Here is a 17381-nt window from a genome sequence, read left to right on the forward strand (position 1 = left end):
AAAAAAAAAAAAAACAGCATTTTTACTTGCACAAGTTTGGATGATGGAACTTAGCCTCTGCTCATTTACTAAGCACTGGAGCAACTGCTCTTGCAGAGTGCAACAAAGTTTATATGCCTTTAGTAAATAAACCTCTTTAAAATTAAATCATGTTTAGAAACAAAGTAAACATGCCTTAAAGGAAATCAAATAGATCCATTCATATAAGAAATCTGTCTATAAAAATAATTTTTTAAATAAAATGGCCACACAACTCTAAAAAAAAATATAGTGGATTACCTGTATTAGATTTCATTGTTTCACTTGAAACTGTTTGCCCAACAAGATCATATTGGAGAAGACTTGAAGATTCTTCTGGTACCTCAACTGAGTATAAAGGTCCTTTCTTCCACGTATAAACAATTTCACTTTTTGGATATGCATCTGTTTAATTTAAGTCAGAACAGAGAAAAAGAATAAACATAAAACATTACCCTGGCAAATGAGTAGCAATGCTAAACTATATTTCTTCCTCATATTCCAATTCCTGAAGGGGAAGAGGGAAGATAAGGTGTGTGTATGGGGGGGAGGGGGTGCTAAGAAAAGCATTACAACTGAATAACAGAAAAATGTAATTCAGTTACAGTTTCAAGATTTTTGCAATGAGCTGGCCTTGCTGTATCATAAGGCAATAACCTGCATTCTCAATTCAATGTTATAGAAATGTCAGAAATCTTGTCAGCTGATAACATCCTGTGCTTTTTGTATGTGCTGCATTTTAATCTATTACATTGATTCCAGCTATTCCTGTGGACTAACACACACCCTATGCTATGGAGAGGGAAGGCGAAGGAGAGGACTTTGTGTTCTTTCCTAGGATAGCAATGCTACTACTCCATATATACAGAACAATACGTGTGCATTGTCAACCTAATGCAGGAAGAATGTTACTGGCAGAATCAGCTGGTGAACACAAAGGAAATAAAGCCTGAAAGGGGAAAAAAAAATAATCTACCACATCTTAGGATTGCTAAAATAGAACATTTTATTATATTGTATAGGTGTCACCGGCACAACAAATATTGATAAAATTAAAATATAAATTATCTGGTTTGCTGCAGCTAAAAGTGACTCCAAACACAGGAGTGTGGAAAATAAAAAAAAATAAAAAAAAAGTTGTTAATAGCTGCATAAGCCATCATAAGACTAGAACATAAAATGATCCTAAAATCTTGGGGGCTTGGTCAGGCACCGGATCAAGATGGCCGCTTGATCAAGTTGCACTGGGGGACAAAAACTTGCTTTTTTGGCAACTTCTGGCTATCTCAACATGGTTCGGACCGGCCGCAGTGCCTCAGCAAGCCGGGCACTGCCTGACCCGGGAACCCAACTTTCTGGCAACATCCCAGCTCTGTTCCAGACACAGGTGTCGGAGCGCCGCGCGGCTTCCCCCTCTCCCGCGCTAGGCCCCACCGCCGACTGCACCGAATTTCCAACGCCTGCCGCCTCCACATCCACGCTGGCGACTCCTCTCCCAAGCCTACAGGACCACCAAAATGTAGCAGCGCACATAAAGCTCACTTTGGGAGCCGCAATCACTGAGCTCACAGCCGAGCTCAGATCGGTCATGTCCAGGCTGAGCGATGCAGAGAAATCTACGGCTATCTAAATCTACGGGCCTTATTCTCCTGCCTGCTTCCTAAGTCGAAGGACATGGTCGTCTACCAAGCGGCCTCTGGCTTGGCATCTGCTCCACATAAGCACCTTGATGACTTGCTTGCAGTTATGCTGCCCTCCGGGGGGCTGGGGGGGGGCAGTGGGTCTTAGTAGCTGTGTTGGATGATACTCTTCTGTTGTTTTATGTTATTTTTGGTTTTTTTTGCATGCTCACTTGAGTGCCTTTGGCATATTATGCTTGGTCTGGGGAGGGGGGGGGGGTGGGTCCGGAGGTAAAGTGGATTTACTGTTGATTTCTCAGCATACAAACTGTTCCCTGTGAGGGGAGTACTGTAGGTTATTCATAAATGCCTGTTCCTCTTCCTGTTCCTTCCTCCCCCCTGCTTGTCTATCTGTCCTTGTGTAAATATATTTTCCCCTCTCCCCTTCCCTTCCCCCCTCTCCTTTCCCTCCCTCCTTCCCCCTCCTTCTCTGCCCCCTCTTCCTATCCCCCCTCCTCCTCCCCCTCCTCCTTTCCCCCCTCCTCCCCCCCCTCTCCCCCCCCCCCTCTTCTCCCCCTCTTCCTTTCCCTCCTGCGTCTTATGACCCCTTTATGTAAACATGCATGGGCCCTTGGCTATCTAGGTTTTTGGGGTGGGGGTGGGGGGCGGACTTGGGTAGGCTGACTGCCCTCGGCCTGCTTTGGCTCGAGGCAGACCTAAGCGAGCGTTCTCATGCTCAAGTACACCCTCAGTAATTTTCTCCCTCTTCGAGATGCTTTATATGCGGGTTACGCTTTATGCTCTATGGGCTTTATATGTCATGTTTGCTTAACCTACTGATGGTGCCTTACGAGGCTCCTTACAGAGCTAACATTGGGGACCTGCCCTGTTTATGTGTTGGCTAGCATTTGCTATCAGGGGCGGGTGTGTGTCTTTATTATTGTTTTTCATGATTCTTTTTCTTTATTACAGAATGTTATTTTCAGGATTTACAGTTGTGGCCCTATCTTCCGGTTCTGGTAAGTTTTAGCCAGCTTGATGTTGCCACCCTATGTTACTTTGGCTTCATTTGCCCTCCCCCCTATAGTGCATGGGTCTCTAAATGTTTTGGGACCGTTCGTCTTACCTACTCTCCACCACAACAGTATCCTTTGGTTACTGTTGACCCCTTATACAATTGTATACTTTCCCCCCCACACATAGCTCTTAGGCAGGTTTGGTGGTACTGGCCTACCTAGTGGGGAAGCTTGAATTCCCGTCCGGTCACCTTTGCAAATATATATGCCCCTAACAGCAAACAGGTACCTTTCTTCAGGTCTTTTTGCAAAGAGCTGCTCGAATTTGCTTCTGGGTTGCTGATACTTGGGGGAGATTTCAATGCCCCCCTGCAACCCCTCCTGGACTCCTCCACTGGCGCACTGGCGGGCACTGCGCCAAATTGCTATCCAGTTACAGGCTTTGAGACTTCATGATTCCTGGAGGTTGTTGAACCCTGAGGCGAGAGATTACACGTTTTTCTCTGTGCCACATGGCAAATTCTCCAGAATTGATTATTTCTTCCTTTCTCAGGCTGACATACCGATGCTGACCTCGGCCACCATCGAACTGTGGGTTCTTTTGGACCACAATCCCATTACAATGACCATCACATTCCCGCTTTTGGACACCAGACGCAAATCTTGGCGTATGAACCCCTCTTTGCTGAAGGACCAGGCGGTGACAGCAAAGCTTCGCAATGTACTGTCTCTTTACTTTTCGGAAAACGATACCCCGGATTCCAGCCCCCTCGGACAGTGGGAGGCGCACAAATTCCACATCCACACCGGATTTAACTTGTCTGACCCTCATGCAGTACTGCTAAGGGGTCCAATTAGTCTAGTAAGTGGAACATTCAAAGGGGGTGGATCTTCCCAAAACTGCACCTGATTGTTGGCACGGATTTGTCTTTTTTTTAATTTTTAGCACTCAAGCACTTTTGGACACTTTCACTGGCTACTTGCTGTTAATATTATTATTCATTTTTGTGGACTTTATTATTTTTTTGGACTTTATTTGGGTATTCGTCAGTATTATTATATTATATTGCTTTAATGCGCATGTGATTAAGCATATTTGCACATTTAAAAGCACATTTGCACTATGTATTTTATGCACACTCCAATGGCACTTTTTTGTATGCACCTTAGGGGTGAATGATATATTAGTAGGAGTGTTTTATTTAGTTATTTTTTACTCAGTTTTATCAGTATATTTATTATTGTACATTTGTTATTCCATACCCTTTTTGTGCTGTGAAATATCACCTTTATCATTTAAAATATTAGAATTTTTGAGCAGCAGCACTTTGGGTTTTTGATCATCTATAGCGCAGAGACACCTTTTTTTGTTTACTTTTTTTGTTGATTGCAGTTCTGCCTGTGTACAGAATGATTAGAGGGTGCCGAAGGACATTGGGTCCGCGGGACCTGCTGATCCGCTCCCGCTATACGGAATAAAGTCTGGAGCGAGCCGACGGCAGCGCACACTAACACCCAATAACAGGAAGTGCAGGATCATGTATATATATATATATATATATTTGTGATCCTGCACAGCACGGCCACCCAGTAGCAGTAAAACTGATATAGCGGATAAGGACAGTTGAAGATACATTTGTTTTAAAAAATGTGATATGCATCCATCCACATGCAAACAAAATGAATAACGCCTTTAACCACTTTAAGCCCGGAAGGATTTTCCCCCTTCCTGGCCAGGCCCTATTTTGCGATTTGGCACTGCATTACTTTAACCGACAATTGCACGGTCCTACGACACTGCATCCAAATAAAGTTGATGTATTTTTTTCCCACAAATAGAGCTTTCTTTTGGTGGTATTTGATAACCTGTGTGATTTTTATTTTTGCGCTATAAACAAAAAAAGTGCGACAATTTTAAAAAAAAATAATAATATTTTTCACGTTCTGCTATATAACATTCTCAAAAAAATAAAATAAAAATACATTTTTTTTAAATTTTAGGCCAATTTGTTTTCTGCTACATATTTTTGGTAAAAAAAAAATCACAATAAGCATATTTTGATTGGTTTGCGCAAAAGTATTTGTACAGTGACAGAAATGGCAGGCAAAGTTGGCATAACCTTCTTACAAGACATCTGCTATTACAGAGGAATGGCCTAGTTCATTAGCTTGTAAGACAGTAAGGAAATCACTGTGTTCTAAACATTCCCTGAAAGATGCCTACAGCTACATGTACTAACTTCTTCAGAACAGCAACATGACTACTCACATAAAACTATTACCATGTAATCCAATAAAGCAACTAATGTTTATTAACAAACATTCACATCATGATATGTTTCCATAAAAAATATAGTAAATTAATTCTACATACAGCTGCCAAACTTCAGCGGGCATGCATGTCCATCCATAGGAAAATTCATTAACCTCATAGGACACTCTGCTTTAATTGTCAATCTGAAATAAAGATACTATGGCATTTTAACACAGTATATCATTGTATGCACACTATACACATTTTAACACACTATATCACAGTAACACTTTATATTATGTTTTACATTGTTTTGTGTTCTGCAAATATTAAATTATGCATTGAAGTTTTTGTTTTTTTTTGCCAATGCAAATTTATGTACAATCAAACATTTTAAAGACTTAGATTGAAACAGTTGCATTCATTTGATGTCAGAAATGTGTTAATTACAGTGTGCCACCTTACATATTAGTTGCAAAATGTGCTTTCTTATGGCCGGTTCAGTGTCTACATATGGGGAAAGTAAGGTGAATTAAAGGCCAAGTTCACCTTCTCACGCAGAATTTCACTTCTCATAATAAATTGAAGCCTTTGCTTATGTCTTTTCTGCCCAAACCATCCCAGTGTGCTTATCTCTCACTTACCTTGTCCATGGAATCTTTGAATTTTCTCCTCTCTGTTCAACTTTTTAAAAATGCTTTCTGGGAGCTGGCTTATAATGTGACCTTCTGGGAAACTTCATATCCCATCATTCACTACCCTATGCATCACAGAATAAAGCATGTTTACTACTCTGGACCACAACTCCGTTATCACCAACTCTTTTTGTTGCCACTTGCTTTCCTACTTCTTCCTTTAAGGTGGCCATACATCATACAATCTGGATGTAAAATCTAATTTATATCTATCTTCAACTATGTAGTGCAAGGGCCTGCCTGATTTGATAACAATCGAATGGTTTGTTTAAGTGGGTTCTCTTATTACACAGTTGTTGTAAATCTAAAAGAAATTGTACAGAGAATGTACAATCAGATTGTATAGTGTACAGCCCGATTTTTACAAGTACATGGGAGGGAGACATTCAGCTGTCAATGTTCTAGTAATCCAGGACCAGCTCAGAGAATAGGAGTGTGTAAATACACAATGGGCTTTAAGGGGCTGCCCTACTGATAACAAATGCAGCAAAGTAGCTCATGGGACATTTTGGTGTGTTGCGGTTTGCAGATTTTTTTGCCTTACATTTGTTGCACATTTTTTCACTCGCATTTGCTACCATATTTGGGGTGCCGTTAACAAATAATGGCACCAAAAGTACAATTAGTTAATTGTATGTGTATATAAGTGGCCATACACCATACAATCTGATTGTACAAACTCTATGCAATATCCTTTAGATTTACCAAAACTATATATTAAGTGGACTCAACTAATCACTCTGTATCCAATCAGGCATGCCTTTGCACCACATAGATGAGGGTAGATCTAAAGGAGATTGTATTGTCAGATTCTATAGTGTATAGTGAGATTTACAGACATTCAGGAACATAGTTACATAGTTAGTCAGGTTCAAAAAAGACCATCTGGCTCAACCAATAAAAAACAAAAAACAGTATATAAAAAAACCAACCATACAATCCCATATACACAATCCTATACCCGCAGTTGATCCAGTTTGCTACAGCAGGGGAAAAGGAAAAAAATTCCTTCCATTCCCCCGAGAGGCAATTGGATATTCCATGGATCAACTTTACCTATAAATATTAGTACCCATTTATAATATGTACACCTAGGAAAGAATCCAGGCCTCTTTTTTAAAGCAATCTAGTGAACAAGCCAGAACCACCTCTGGAGGGAGTCTATTCCACATTTTCACAGCTCTTTTGGTAAATATACCTTCCCATATTTGGAGATGAAATCTGTTTTCCTCTAGACGTAAAGAGCCCCCCCGTCCTCTGTGTGGACCTTAAAGTGAATAACTCAACCCCAAGTTCACTATATGGACCCCTTATGTATTTATACATATCCCCTTAATTTCCTCTTCTCAGGAGAGAATAAATTCAGTTCCTATGATCTTTTCTCATAGCTGAGCTCCTCCATGCCTCTTATCAATTTGGTTGCCCTTCTCTGCACTTTCTCCGGTTCCCTGATATCCTTTTTGAGAACTGGTGCCCAAAACTGAAATGCATATTCCAGATGAGGTCTTACTAATGATTTGTACAGGGTCAAAATGATATCACTCTCTCTGGAGTCCATGCCTCTGTTAATGCAAGAAAAGTTTTTTGTTGCTTTGGAAACTGCAGCTTGCCATTGCATACCATTAATAAGCTTATGATCTACCAGAACACCCAGATACTTCTCCGCTATGGATTCCCTCAGTTTTACTCCCCTAGTATGTATGATGCATCCATAGAACAGGGACACACTTCTCCTGTTTTCAATACTCAAGCTCTGTCCAACAACGGCTGTTCTGTGATCGCTAAGCTCCTGCACATGCTGCCAAATGAACATTCTATGCAAGAAGAAGGTACAAAACAGTCAATGGCAGTTTGTTAATAAGGTTAGCTGCTCAACAACTTCCTTGTCCTAAGGGGCAGATAGCAGGAACTTCCTTGTCCTAAGGGGCAGATAGAAGGAAGTAATCAAGATTTTTTTATTGGAAAAAGTAAAGGCTGAGGTAAGGCTTGCCCTTGAATACAGGGAAATCTTTTTCTTTTTGGCAACAGAGGTACATTATTTGTATATGGGAATCAGATTGTGAGCAATAGTGCACCAACACCCCTCATGGACTATGACGACAGACCCGTACAGTAAAAAACATATTTTGATTAGAATACAGTCTAATCAAAGTTGGTAAAAAAAGATAAAAGGATATGGACAAACAAAGTTTAGTTGGTCCACTATATAATGTTAACAAATAACCGTTTCATCAATACACAATATGGATAACATACGACTATTGAAAGAGTGCCGTTATGTCTAGTACCATACATATGTGAAAACACCTGACATGTTTTGGACTATTAATGTAGAGTTATTCTTCTGAGGTGAGAAACTGCGTAATGGTATCTTCTAAAACATAGGAATATAACCCATCAGTTGCAGAATTGCAGCCCAATTATGTTATACAATGAGTATATTAAACAAACATTTTATATTAGTCATAAATGTATAAACATATAAATTATACAGGCTGCATTGTATTTACATAATCAAAAACCTAGATTTGCACATTGAGGCTAAATGTATGATCATTGATGCCAAAGGGGGTTTACATGCTGAGGAGTCACCCACAGTCACCGGCCAACAGGCACCAGGGAGAGCAGGGTCACAATCACAAGGACATGGGGTGGATGATACATCCACACAACCACAAAACCATCAGGCAAGAATATTATCTATGGTACAAAAAATATATACGGTAATAGAAAAGAGAATTCAGAAAAAAATCCAAAACTTGAATATTTGAAAATAAATGTTAAGTATATTAGGCATTCTAATGCCCAAACTTTGCCTAAACAGGCGAAATGGTTGTCAGTATGCTTAAATAATGAAAAAAAAAAAAATAATATATATATATATATATATATATATATATATATATATTTTTAGTCTCTATATTCTTTAACAGTAGGTATAGGTGGCCCCTTAAGGGTACCAATACCACTTGAGGAAGGGCCAAAAAAAGATAAATAAGTTTAGCCATTGCAAAATCAATTAATACATTAACAGTCCGAAACATGTCAGGTGTTTTCACATATGTATGTTAGTAGACATACTGGCATGCTTTCAATAGTCGTATGTTATCCATATCGTATATTGATGTAAAAGTTATTTGTTAACAATATGTATTTTACTAAACTTTGTATGTCCATATCCTTTTATTCATTTTTATCAAAACTGTATTCTAAAAAATATATATTTTTTTACTGTATGGGTCTGTCATCATATTCCATGAGGGGTGTTAATGCACTATTGCTCACAATCTTTTTTGAATATGTAATATGGACATGACAAACCTGTTCATGTTCACACCTACTTAATTGCCTCAGCACTATTATTGTCATTATTGGTATATTGGAACATAGGGAGGCTGGAATTTTGAAAAAAAAAAAGATGAACTTAGCCTTTAAGTCTAGCAGCACAGTACATGCAAGAGATTTACATTTACAACAGCTGACTGTTCTTCTCTCTCAGCGGGGATCGATCATGGGTGGCAGGCGGCAATCAGAGCCTCCACTGATGAGTGGAGACGGGAGCACGCCGGCATGCTCCCGCCGGCGGCGCATGCTCACCCCCTAGCTGCAGGCGTGCTACCGACATATATCTACATTGGTTCGCGCAGGAGGGGCTGCCTGCCACAGTAAAACTGCAGTGGGTGGCCCAGAAGCAGTTAAACACAGTTTTCATTAACTCATGGACTTTCTGTCAACAAGTTACTGAGTAAACATCAGTAAATTTTTATGCTTCTGTGCTACTGGCCTAATAGTATTGAAAGATAACAGTAAGGGCTCTTTCACACGGACGTTCCGTATGTCCGTAAATCACCCCATCCGTTTGCGGGTGATATATAGACATAATGAATGTCTATGGGATTGCGGATGTCAGCAGATGACCATCTGCTGACATACGATTTTCGTCCTTTCAGTTCTGTTCCATTTTTTGGAACGGAACAGAACCCTATTTTTTTCTGTTTAAAAAACGGAACGGATGAAAAATCGGATGTCAGCGGTGTCATCCGCTGACATCCTCAATGCCCATAGACATACATTATGTCCGTATATCATCCGCAAATGGATGGGATGATATGCGGACATACGGAGCGGATGACACAACTGTCACCTGTGTCTGTGAAAAAAAAAAAAAAAGTGCCGGAGCGGATCGCAATACGGTCCGCTCCGTGTGAAAGAGCCCTAAAATTGGGTAAAGCAACTAGGGATTAGCTAGAGGTACAGTATTTTCTTCAGATTAAAAACTGAGTTAGAGATACTTGTATTTCAGCACACAGATAAATTAATAGTAGGTTATTTATACCAATTGTATCCAGACAGACAAGTTAATTGCACTAAACTGCATTTGATACATTTTTAAAAAGTTTTTGGATGATGTCACACTGGACTGAATGTTAAATAATGTTGCATACAGTTTTTTTTTTTTTTTCTGCATCAGATTACATTTTAATTGCAGGCTGCATTGCAAAGTCCCTATGGGGTTATATCACTTTGTGATTAAGTCTAAGCCAACTATCAGTATTATTTAGACTCACAAAGTGCACAAACACTCTACTTTGGAATATTAATTAAATGGGAGGTCCATAATATCCAAAGTCATTCCAGCTGACCTATTTTTGCTCTGGCTTATTACACTAATTATCAAGGTCAACTGAAGTTTAAAGACATGAGAGACTGTGATGACATTTAAGGGTGATTTGGTATGTTGAATGTGATAATGTCAAAAAAAATGTGCAAGCATTTGATGGGTTTTAGGTACTTGGCAATTTGTAACCAAGTTCTATAACACATTTAATGTTTAGGGTAATACCCTCTCTTACCTCATAGTATAGAGGATTGTTCCATTCTGCATAATTCGGAACAGTTTATTGGGTGTCGTCATATTATGAGAGATTGACCTTTTCCCATTTCTGAAAAAAGTATCTGGTGTCCAAATCTTACTGACCATTAAATTATTTAACCTAAGTATTTCTGTAGGACCATCAAATTTTAGCCGTTCGTCAATCCATGTCTGCCGGAAAAAAACATCCATTGTGTATTCCTGTAGGAAAATTAAGACCATTAAAGGTTTCAGGGCAAAACACCAGACCAAGTAATTTAATAGACAACTTAACTAGCATGTTAGCCACACTTCTGTCACTGCTTAATGATTTTAATCCTATTACCATTAAGCAGTTACTTAAAAAAGCTACTATAGGGGGAGGGGGAATGTGCTTTTACTTAACGTCTCGCTGAACAAAAACTTAATCAAGCAGTATAAAATAGCTTGAATGTTCTAAGGCAAATTACCTGAAAACCTGTAAAATAATTATATGCAAATATATAATACTTAAAATAAAAAAAATGTAAGAAATGGATTGAAAGCACTAATATCAAACACTATCTTTGGAACAGAATCGCAATGCTAATTTAGTGTAAGTTTAATTAGTTCTGTGCAAAATTAGTTGTTTTTCTTATTACAACATAGTGTGAAATTACTGAAAGTTACTGCTATAGTAATATTTCTTCAAGACTTTGACACTAAGGTAAGAAAGTTTGAGGTCACTGTAAAATAGAATTTTCAGAAAAGCTATCATCCTGACATTTTTTAATTCCATGTGGGAAGATTTGTATAAATGGGCATATTCTAATTAGCTATTATGCTATATGATAACATTCATGGCATTTTCATAGATTTGACTTATGTATGTGCAGTGACCTACTCCATGCTTCTACTTGATTACTCACATGTTTGCATATAGAGCAGTCATGTGTTCAGGTGCTTTCTTTTGGATCAAAATGTTGCAGCTAATGTAGTTGGCCATTTATGGATAATAAAATGAGTGTTTGGTGTAACCAGTAAGTATAAGGAACAGTTATATTTTTTTTATATAGAAACCAATCCAAAATCAGCTGTTTAAAAAAAAAAATAGATATGGTTGCTGAATGGTTGCTATAGCATGCTATTTGAACTAAGGCTCTATTCAAACCTGAGCGTATCATTTTCTGGCGTTTTTTTCTGGCTTTTTTGGAGGCGTTTTTTGCAGGTGTTTGGAGGCAGGCATTGACATCTGACCAAAAATGCTTGTAATCTGCCAAAAAAGAAGCTCATGTACTTTTTTGAGCTTCAAGTGTTTTGCTTCAGGTGACAATGTGAACAGGGGCCATTGAAATAAATGGGATTTTGTTTGTTGGCCATTTTGGAACTTTGAAGATGAGCGTTTTACAAGCTGAAAAACGCTCAGGTCTAAACAGGGCTTAAGAGGTAAAATATTTACAAACCTGTACCTGTAATTTTCTGAAAACAGCTAGTGATCCGATCAGTATAAAAGCATACAAATTGGTGAATTGGCAAACTGCAATTTTTTATAGTCCAAGAAGATTTGCTCATTCTACAGATAATTTGCAGTGCTCCTGATTTGACTATCAGGGGTTGATTTACTAAAACTGGAAAGTGCAAAATCTGGTGCAGGTGTGCATGGTAGCCAATCAATTTCTAACTTTAGCTTGTTTAATTAAGCTTTGATAAAAAAAAAAAAAAAAAAAAAAACTAGCAGCTGATTGGTGCAGAGCTGCACAAGAATTCACCCCCTGTAGTTTTAGTAAATTAACTTCTCAGAGTCTGTAAAGCCCCCTAGGTTCATAACTAAATTCTGAAACTATTTTCATGTTAAATATAAACAATCATATTTACTAGTATAAACAGATTGATATGTAATGAGTTTGCTTGTCATATTTTAAAATAGTAGAACAGAATAGGCTAACTTCAATAGAGGCAAATAGTGGAAAAGCCCATTGTTGTTTTCATTGGCATTCACAACATTTTCAGAAGTCATGATAATGCTTTGCAAACTCTTGCTGAATTTAATGGTATGTATTTTTACTATTTGTTTGCAGAGTAAAATCAACTTGTTATATGTACTGTATATACAGTATAAAGTACAGTATATAGGCGTAAGCAAGCAGATTCTTAAAAGCTGCTATAAAAATGTGCTTTCACTAGCATTGTGCTGAACAAAAATCAAGCAGTTGACCCTATCCCTCAATGGCTAGGAACCAGAGGAAGCTGGTGGAGTTTGTATTCCTAGCTGCCCAGCAAACCCTGGCTAGAGCATGGAAACAACCATTTCTGAATTTTGATGACGTTCAGCAGAGGCTCATGGGCAGGATGGTGCACAAGAAGCTCACCTCCATTCTACAGTATACCTACGTCAACTGTCACAAAGTTTGGCATCCTTAAATCATCTATAATACCCAGGTGGCCAAAAACAGGTCCTTGCTCTCAATTTTACCTTGTTTAGCAACTTGCTGGCACAATGCTCTGGCTGAACCTTGTGGGAGAGACCCTTCCCCTCCTTCTGTTATCCTCTTTCTTCCTCTTTCCTCCTTCTTCCCAGGCAAGTCTCCTCTTTAACTACTCTCACCTCTTCTAATCCCCCCATTTTTTTTTGGGGGGGGGGTGGTCCCCCATTTTCTTGCACATTGTGGCACATTGTGTTTTTGACTATTGTCAGTGGAGAGCAGCCCCCTTCTCCTGATGCATCATACTGATTTTCTCAACTGAGATTCTTATACAAACTGTTGGGTACAGTATTATTTTTACCTCCAACCTCATTAATATGGGCAATCATTCCCTTGCAACCATTGATACAGTGTGCCTTTCTTTTCCCAGTATTTGTGCCCATTGCCTGTACCTTTGACTGCATTTTACGCCTTTTTTTCTACTGTAAAACTTGGAAAGCCTAAGAAAATTTTTGTACAACAAAAATCAAGCAGTTGAATACTCCAGGTCACAAGTAGTAAAAAAAGGGGCAGCAAAGTGGGAAAGCCACTTTCTGACATTAGGTCAACTTTACGATGTGATCATTTTATAGGTTAATGTCTTAGTAAATATTGAACATGTAATGATATGCAGTGTTACATGCTGATAATGTTTAAAATGGTCTAACATGCTACTGTTATTATCCTATGTGGACCTTAAATCAAATTTATTAAATTTAATTAAATCAAATTTCTTTATCACTTTGATAAAAAGTAACAAATAAATGAAATGGTATGTTATTATTATGATTATTAATATTGTAAGCCTCAAACCTTTTTTTTTTTTTTGCTTAGAATGTGGAAGGATTAGAACTTCTATATGGCTTTTATTGCTGTTTGGGAGATTCACCCACACTATTGGTGCCATTAACCATTGTTTTTGATACAGAATGTAAGGTGAAATCCAACCTTTTTGGATTTCAGAAAGTAAAGGGGAAATCTTCAAAGGGGGAAACCTGTTCTACTACTAAAAGTCTAGGAGGGCATAGCCTCCATCTCTCTGGGACAGGAAGTAAGAGGAATACTCCTCAATGGTACACAGACCCAAATGTTAACCTTAACCTCAACCATCTCATACTCTCTAACCAGAATAAAAAAAAATACTTCATATACATCTTACATGTATTTGCGCGTTACAAGACATTTTCAGGTGGAATCAGACTAAACCACATTTTTGTTTTGTAATTAATAAAACTAATGCTGGTATTAGCCACCACAGTTGGGGGAACTCTGTCTTGGGAGAGATATATTAGCTGCTACTGCAAACTACATTCTGCTATTTTGTCTCTTGATTCAATATTTATAAAATCACTAAACCAGGAATAATATGCAACAAAAGTGAACTCAGAACTGACCCAAGTCAATGACAGAAAAATTGTTATAGCCGGTAAGTTAATGTGGCAAGCAGACAAAGAAGAAAAATCAGCAACATCAACCTAAATATTTCTCTTAGTACATAATCTTTGTAAGAGGAAGATGGAGGCTTTTCTGTCCAGGCAGCAAGTAATAATGTCAGGGATTATGTCTTTACACAGCCACTTGTTAATGCTCACAGTGATTAGGCCATAGTACAGATAGATTTCATGTAATTGTAATAGCAGAATTAAAAGAAACAATTCAGCTAATTAGCCTAGCAGATAAAAAAAAACATAACATTTAATGTAAGGAATACATATTTGAACTACAATATATATTTTTTTTTTTTTTTTTTAACAATCAAGTTTATTGAAAACATGTGGTACATAACAATGAAGAAAACATACTGTAATTGAGGGACACACATGTCATGATAGTGCAGAAGTTATTGCAACATACAGCTTGGATATGCTAACGATGCTTAGAGATAGAGCAATCAATAAACAAATGTACAACTTAATGACATAACAGAATAGTGCATCAGCAAATTAGAAAAACTTCACATATAGGTCAAGAGATCCTATGGGCGGACAGAGTATCTAGTATAGGTTCTTGTGATATCGGATCTGGACCATGAGTAATAAAAAAAAAAAAAAAAAAAACTTACTAATAGAAAACAATTTCTCAAGAATAATTATCCTCAGGACACAAGTTCTTCGTCAGATAATCATGCAAGGTCAGCGGATTAGCAGACGGAGAAATCCTCGTACGCAAAGATCGAGGAGCAGCACCAGACCAGCTAGAAGCTGGGCTGAGGAGGTACATCAGAGTTGAGATACTAGAGGAGAATAGTAGTTGGAAATAAAGTAGTAGCAGATGGATAAGAAAGAGATCAGGAAGAGTAAGAGGAAAGAGGGGGTGGTGGGGGGGTTCGGCCGACTCAGGGAGGCGCCGGGGAAGGCTGATCGGGTTGTTGAGAAGACTGGAATTTAAGCCAAGGGTCCCAACGAGAGAGAAACCCAGGAATTCTGTCGTTGGCAAGTGCGCTTACTCTTTCCATTTCACAGATTTCTGAAACCTTCCTAAGCCAATCTGAGGTCGATGGAATATTGGCGGATTTCCAATGCACGGGTATGAGGGATCTGGCTGCATTGATCAGATGAATGAGCAATGAATTCTTGTATTGTAGGAGTGGTGTTGGACTGAGGTGCAGTAGGCAGAGTTCAGGAGAGAGGGTGACCCCCTTATCTACAATGGACAAGCACAAGGATTGAATTTGTTGCCAGAAGGCGGAGATGTGCGGACAGGACCACCATATGTGGATTGAAGTACCTTTCTCGAGACCACATCTCCAACAGGTATCATCGGAGGCAGGATACCATCTCTTAATTTTATCAGGTGTAGCATACCACTGTGTGAGAAGTTTGTAGGCGGTTTCCTGAAGTTTCGTGCTTAGTGAGCACTAGCGTGCAAGAGTGCAAGCTCGTTTCCATTGGGTCTCCGAAATAGAAGTGTTTAACGAGGAGCTCCACCTCCCCCTGAACCTGTCCTGCCCTGTATCAGCGGGTTTCTGTAGCCAAGCATAGGTCTGGGAGATAGATTTCTCAACCCGCTCCCCCAGGTAACAACACTGTTCAAAGTCACTCAGAGGCCTACTCACTAGGGGCCTCCTGTTGCGTGAGGTAAGGTAGCTGCGAGCTTGAAAGTAGGACCATAGGGACATTTTCTGGTCAGATGTGATTTGTGTGAAGTCAGATAATTGTTTAAAAACACCATCTACAAAGCAGTCTTTGGCTAGCACAGGGTCTCGTGAGTCCTTCAGGAGTAGGGGATTGTCTAGGCCCGGTGCGAACTCTGGATTGTGTGCTAATGGTGTCAAAGGGCCGGGAGAGGAAGAGATGTCACAGTTAAGAGCAATAGCGTGAAATGTTCTCAGTGTGGAGCCTATGAGGGGGTGAGCCATCAAAGTTTTGGGGCAAGACGCGGCCGGAATCCAGGGGGCACACGCCAATGGACCTGTGAAAAACGAGTTTTCGACTTGTATCCAATCTTTTGACTGGCCATGGCAATTCCAATCTATAATTCTAGATAGATGGACAGCCCAGTAGTATTGCCTGAAATTGGGTAGTCCCATACCACCATAGGATTTGGATTTGGACATTGTATCAAAATGTACCCGGGGATGTTTGCCATTCCAGATAAATTGAATCTGGAGCGAGCGTAGCTTACGAAAGAAATAGGAGTGAATCGCAATAGGGAGCGCCTGCATGAGATAGAGGAGCTTCGGCAGGGTTACCATTTTGATGATGGCGGCCCGGCCGAACCAGGAGAAAAAACGGGGCATCCAGCCTTGTAGTTCCTTCGTGATGGAGGCAAGGAGAGGGGGGTAGTTGTGTTCGAATAAATTTTTGGGATGCTGGGTGAGTCGCACGCCTAGATACTGTATGCTAGACGTGGTCCACTTAAACGTGCAATTCTGTTGGACATTACTCGCCTGTTGTGTGGATAAGGTGAGATTTAGGGCTTCAGATTTGTGGTAATTGATCAGCATATTAGACATAAAACCATAAATTTCAAACATGGCCAGCAAGTTAGGGATCGATATAGATGGGAGAGATACAAAAAACAAAAGATCATCCGCGTAGGCTGCAATCTTGTGTTCTCTGCCCCCCACCACGATTCCCCCAATGGAATGGTGTAGGTTGATTGTACGGATAAAGGGCTCGAGGGAGAGGATGAACAGGAGGGGTGAGAGTGGGCAGCCCTGACGGGTGCCGTTACGGATGTAAATCGGCTCAGACAGGGTACCGTTCACTTTAACTTGAGCCGAAGGGTTCGTGTATAGGGCCTTTATCCAAGCGAGCATGTGGTCCCCCATTCCCACGTGTCTGCAGGTCGCGAACATAAAGTCCCAGGCCACCCTGTCGAAGGCCTTCTCCACGTCCGTAGACAGGAGAAGACCTCCGACATCATCCAGGTGGAATCTGTGAATCAAACTGGTTGATTTTAGAACATTATCGCGCGCCTCACGCCCTGGCATGAAGCCTGCTTGCTCTGGGCCTATCACTTGTGGAAGCAAAGACCTGAGACG

The 17381-nt window shown here is 39.7% G+C and overlaps 1 protein-coding gene across 2 annotated transcripts in view; it reads right to left on the reverse strand.

Moving 5' to 3' along the window:
* Nucleotides 1-17381, reverse strand: part of GABRA6 (gamma-aminobutyric acid type A receptor subunit alpha6) — an 82286-nt gene that overhangs the window by 56532 nt on the left and 8373 nt on the right. For both annotated transcript variants that reach the window (XM_082255920.1, XM_082255919.1), the window contains exons 4-6: nucleotides 10456-10676; nucleotides 5028-5110; nucleotides 280-423 (exon numbers count right to left, since the gene is read on the reverse strand). In XM_082255920.1, the coding sequence (XP_082112046.1) occupies nucleotides 280-423; nucleotides 5028-5110; nucleotides 10456-10676 (448 nt within the window). The remainder of the gene's footprint in view (nucleotides 1-279; nucleotides 424-5027; nucleotides 5111-10455; nucleotides 10677-17381) is intronic.

This window comes from Pelophylax lessonae (assembly GCF_965119305.1).
Source record: "Pelophylax lessonae genome assembly, chromosome: 4".
Taxonomy (NCBI): domain Eukaryota; kingdom Metazoa; phylum Chordata; class Amphibia; order Anura; family Ranidae; genus Pelophylax; species Pelophylax lessonae.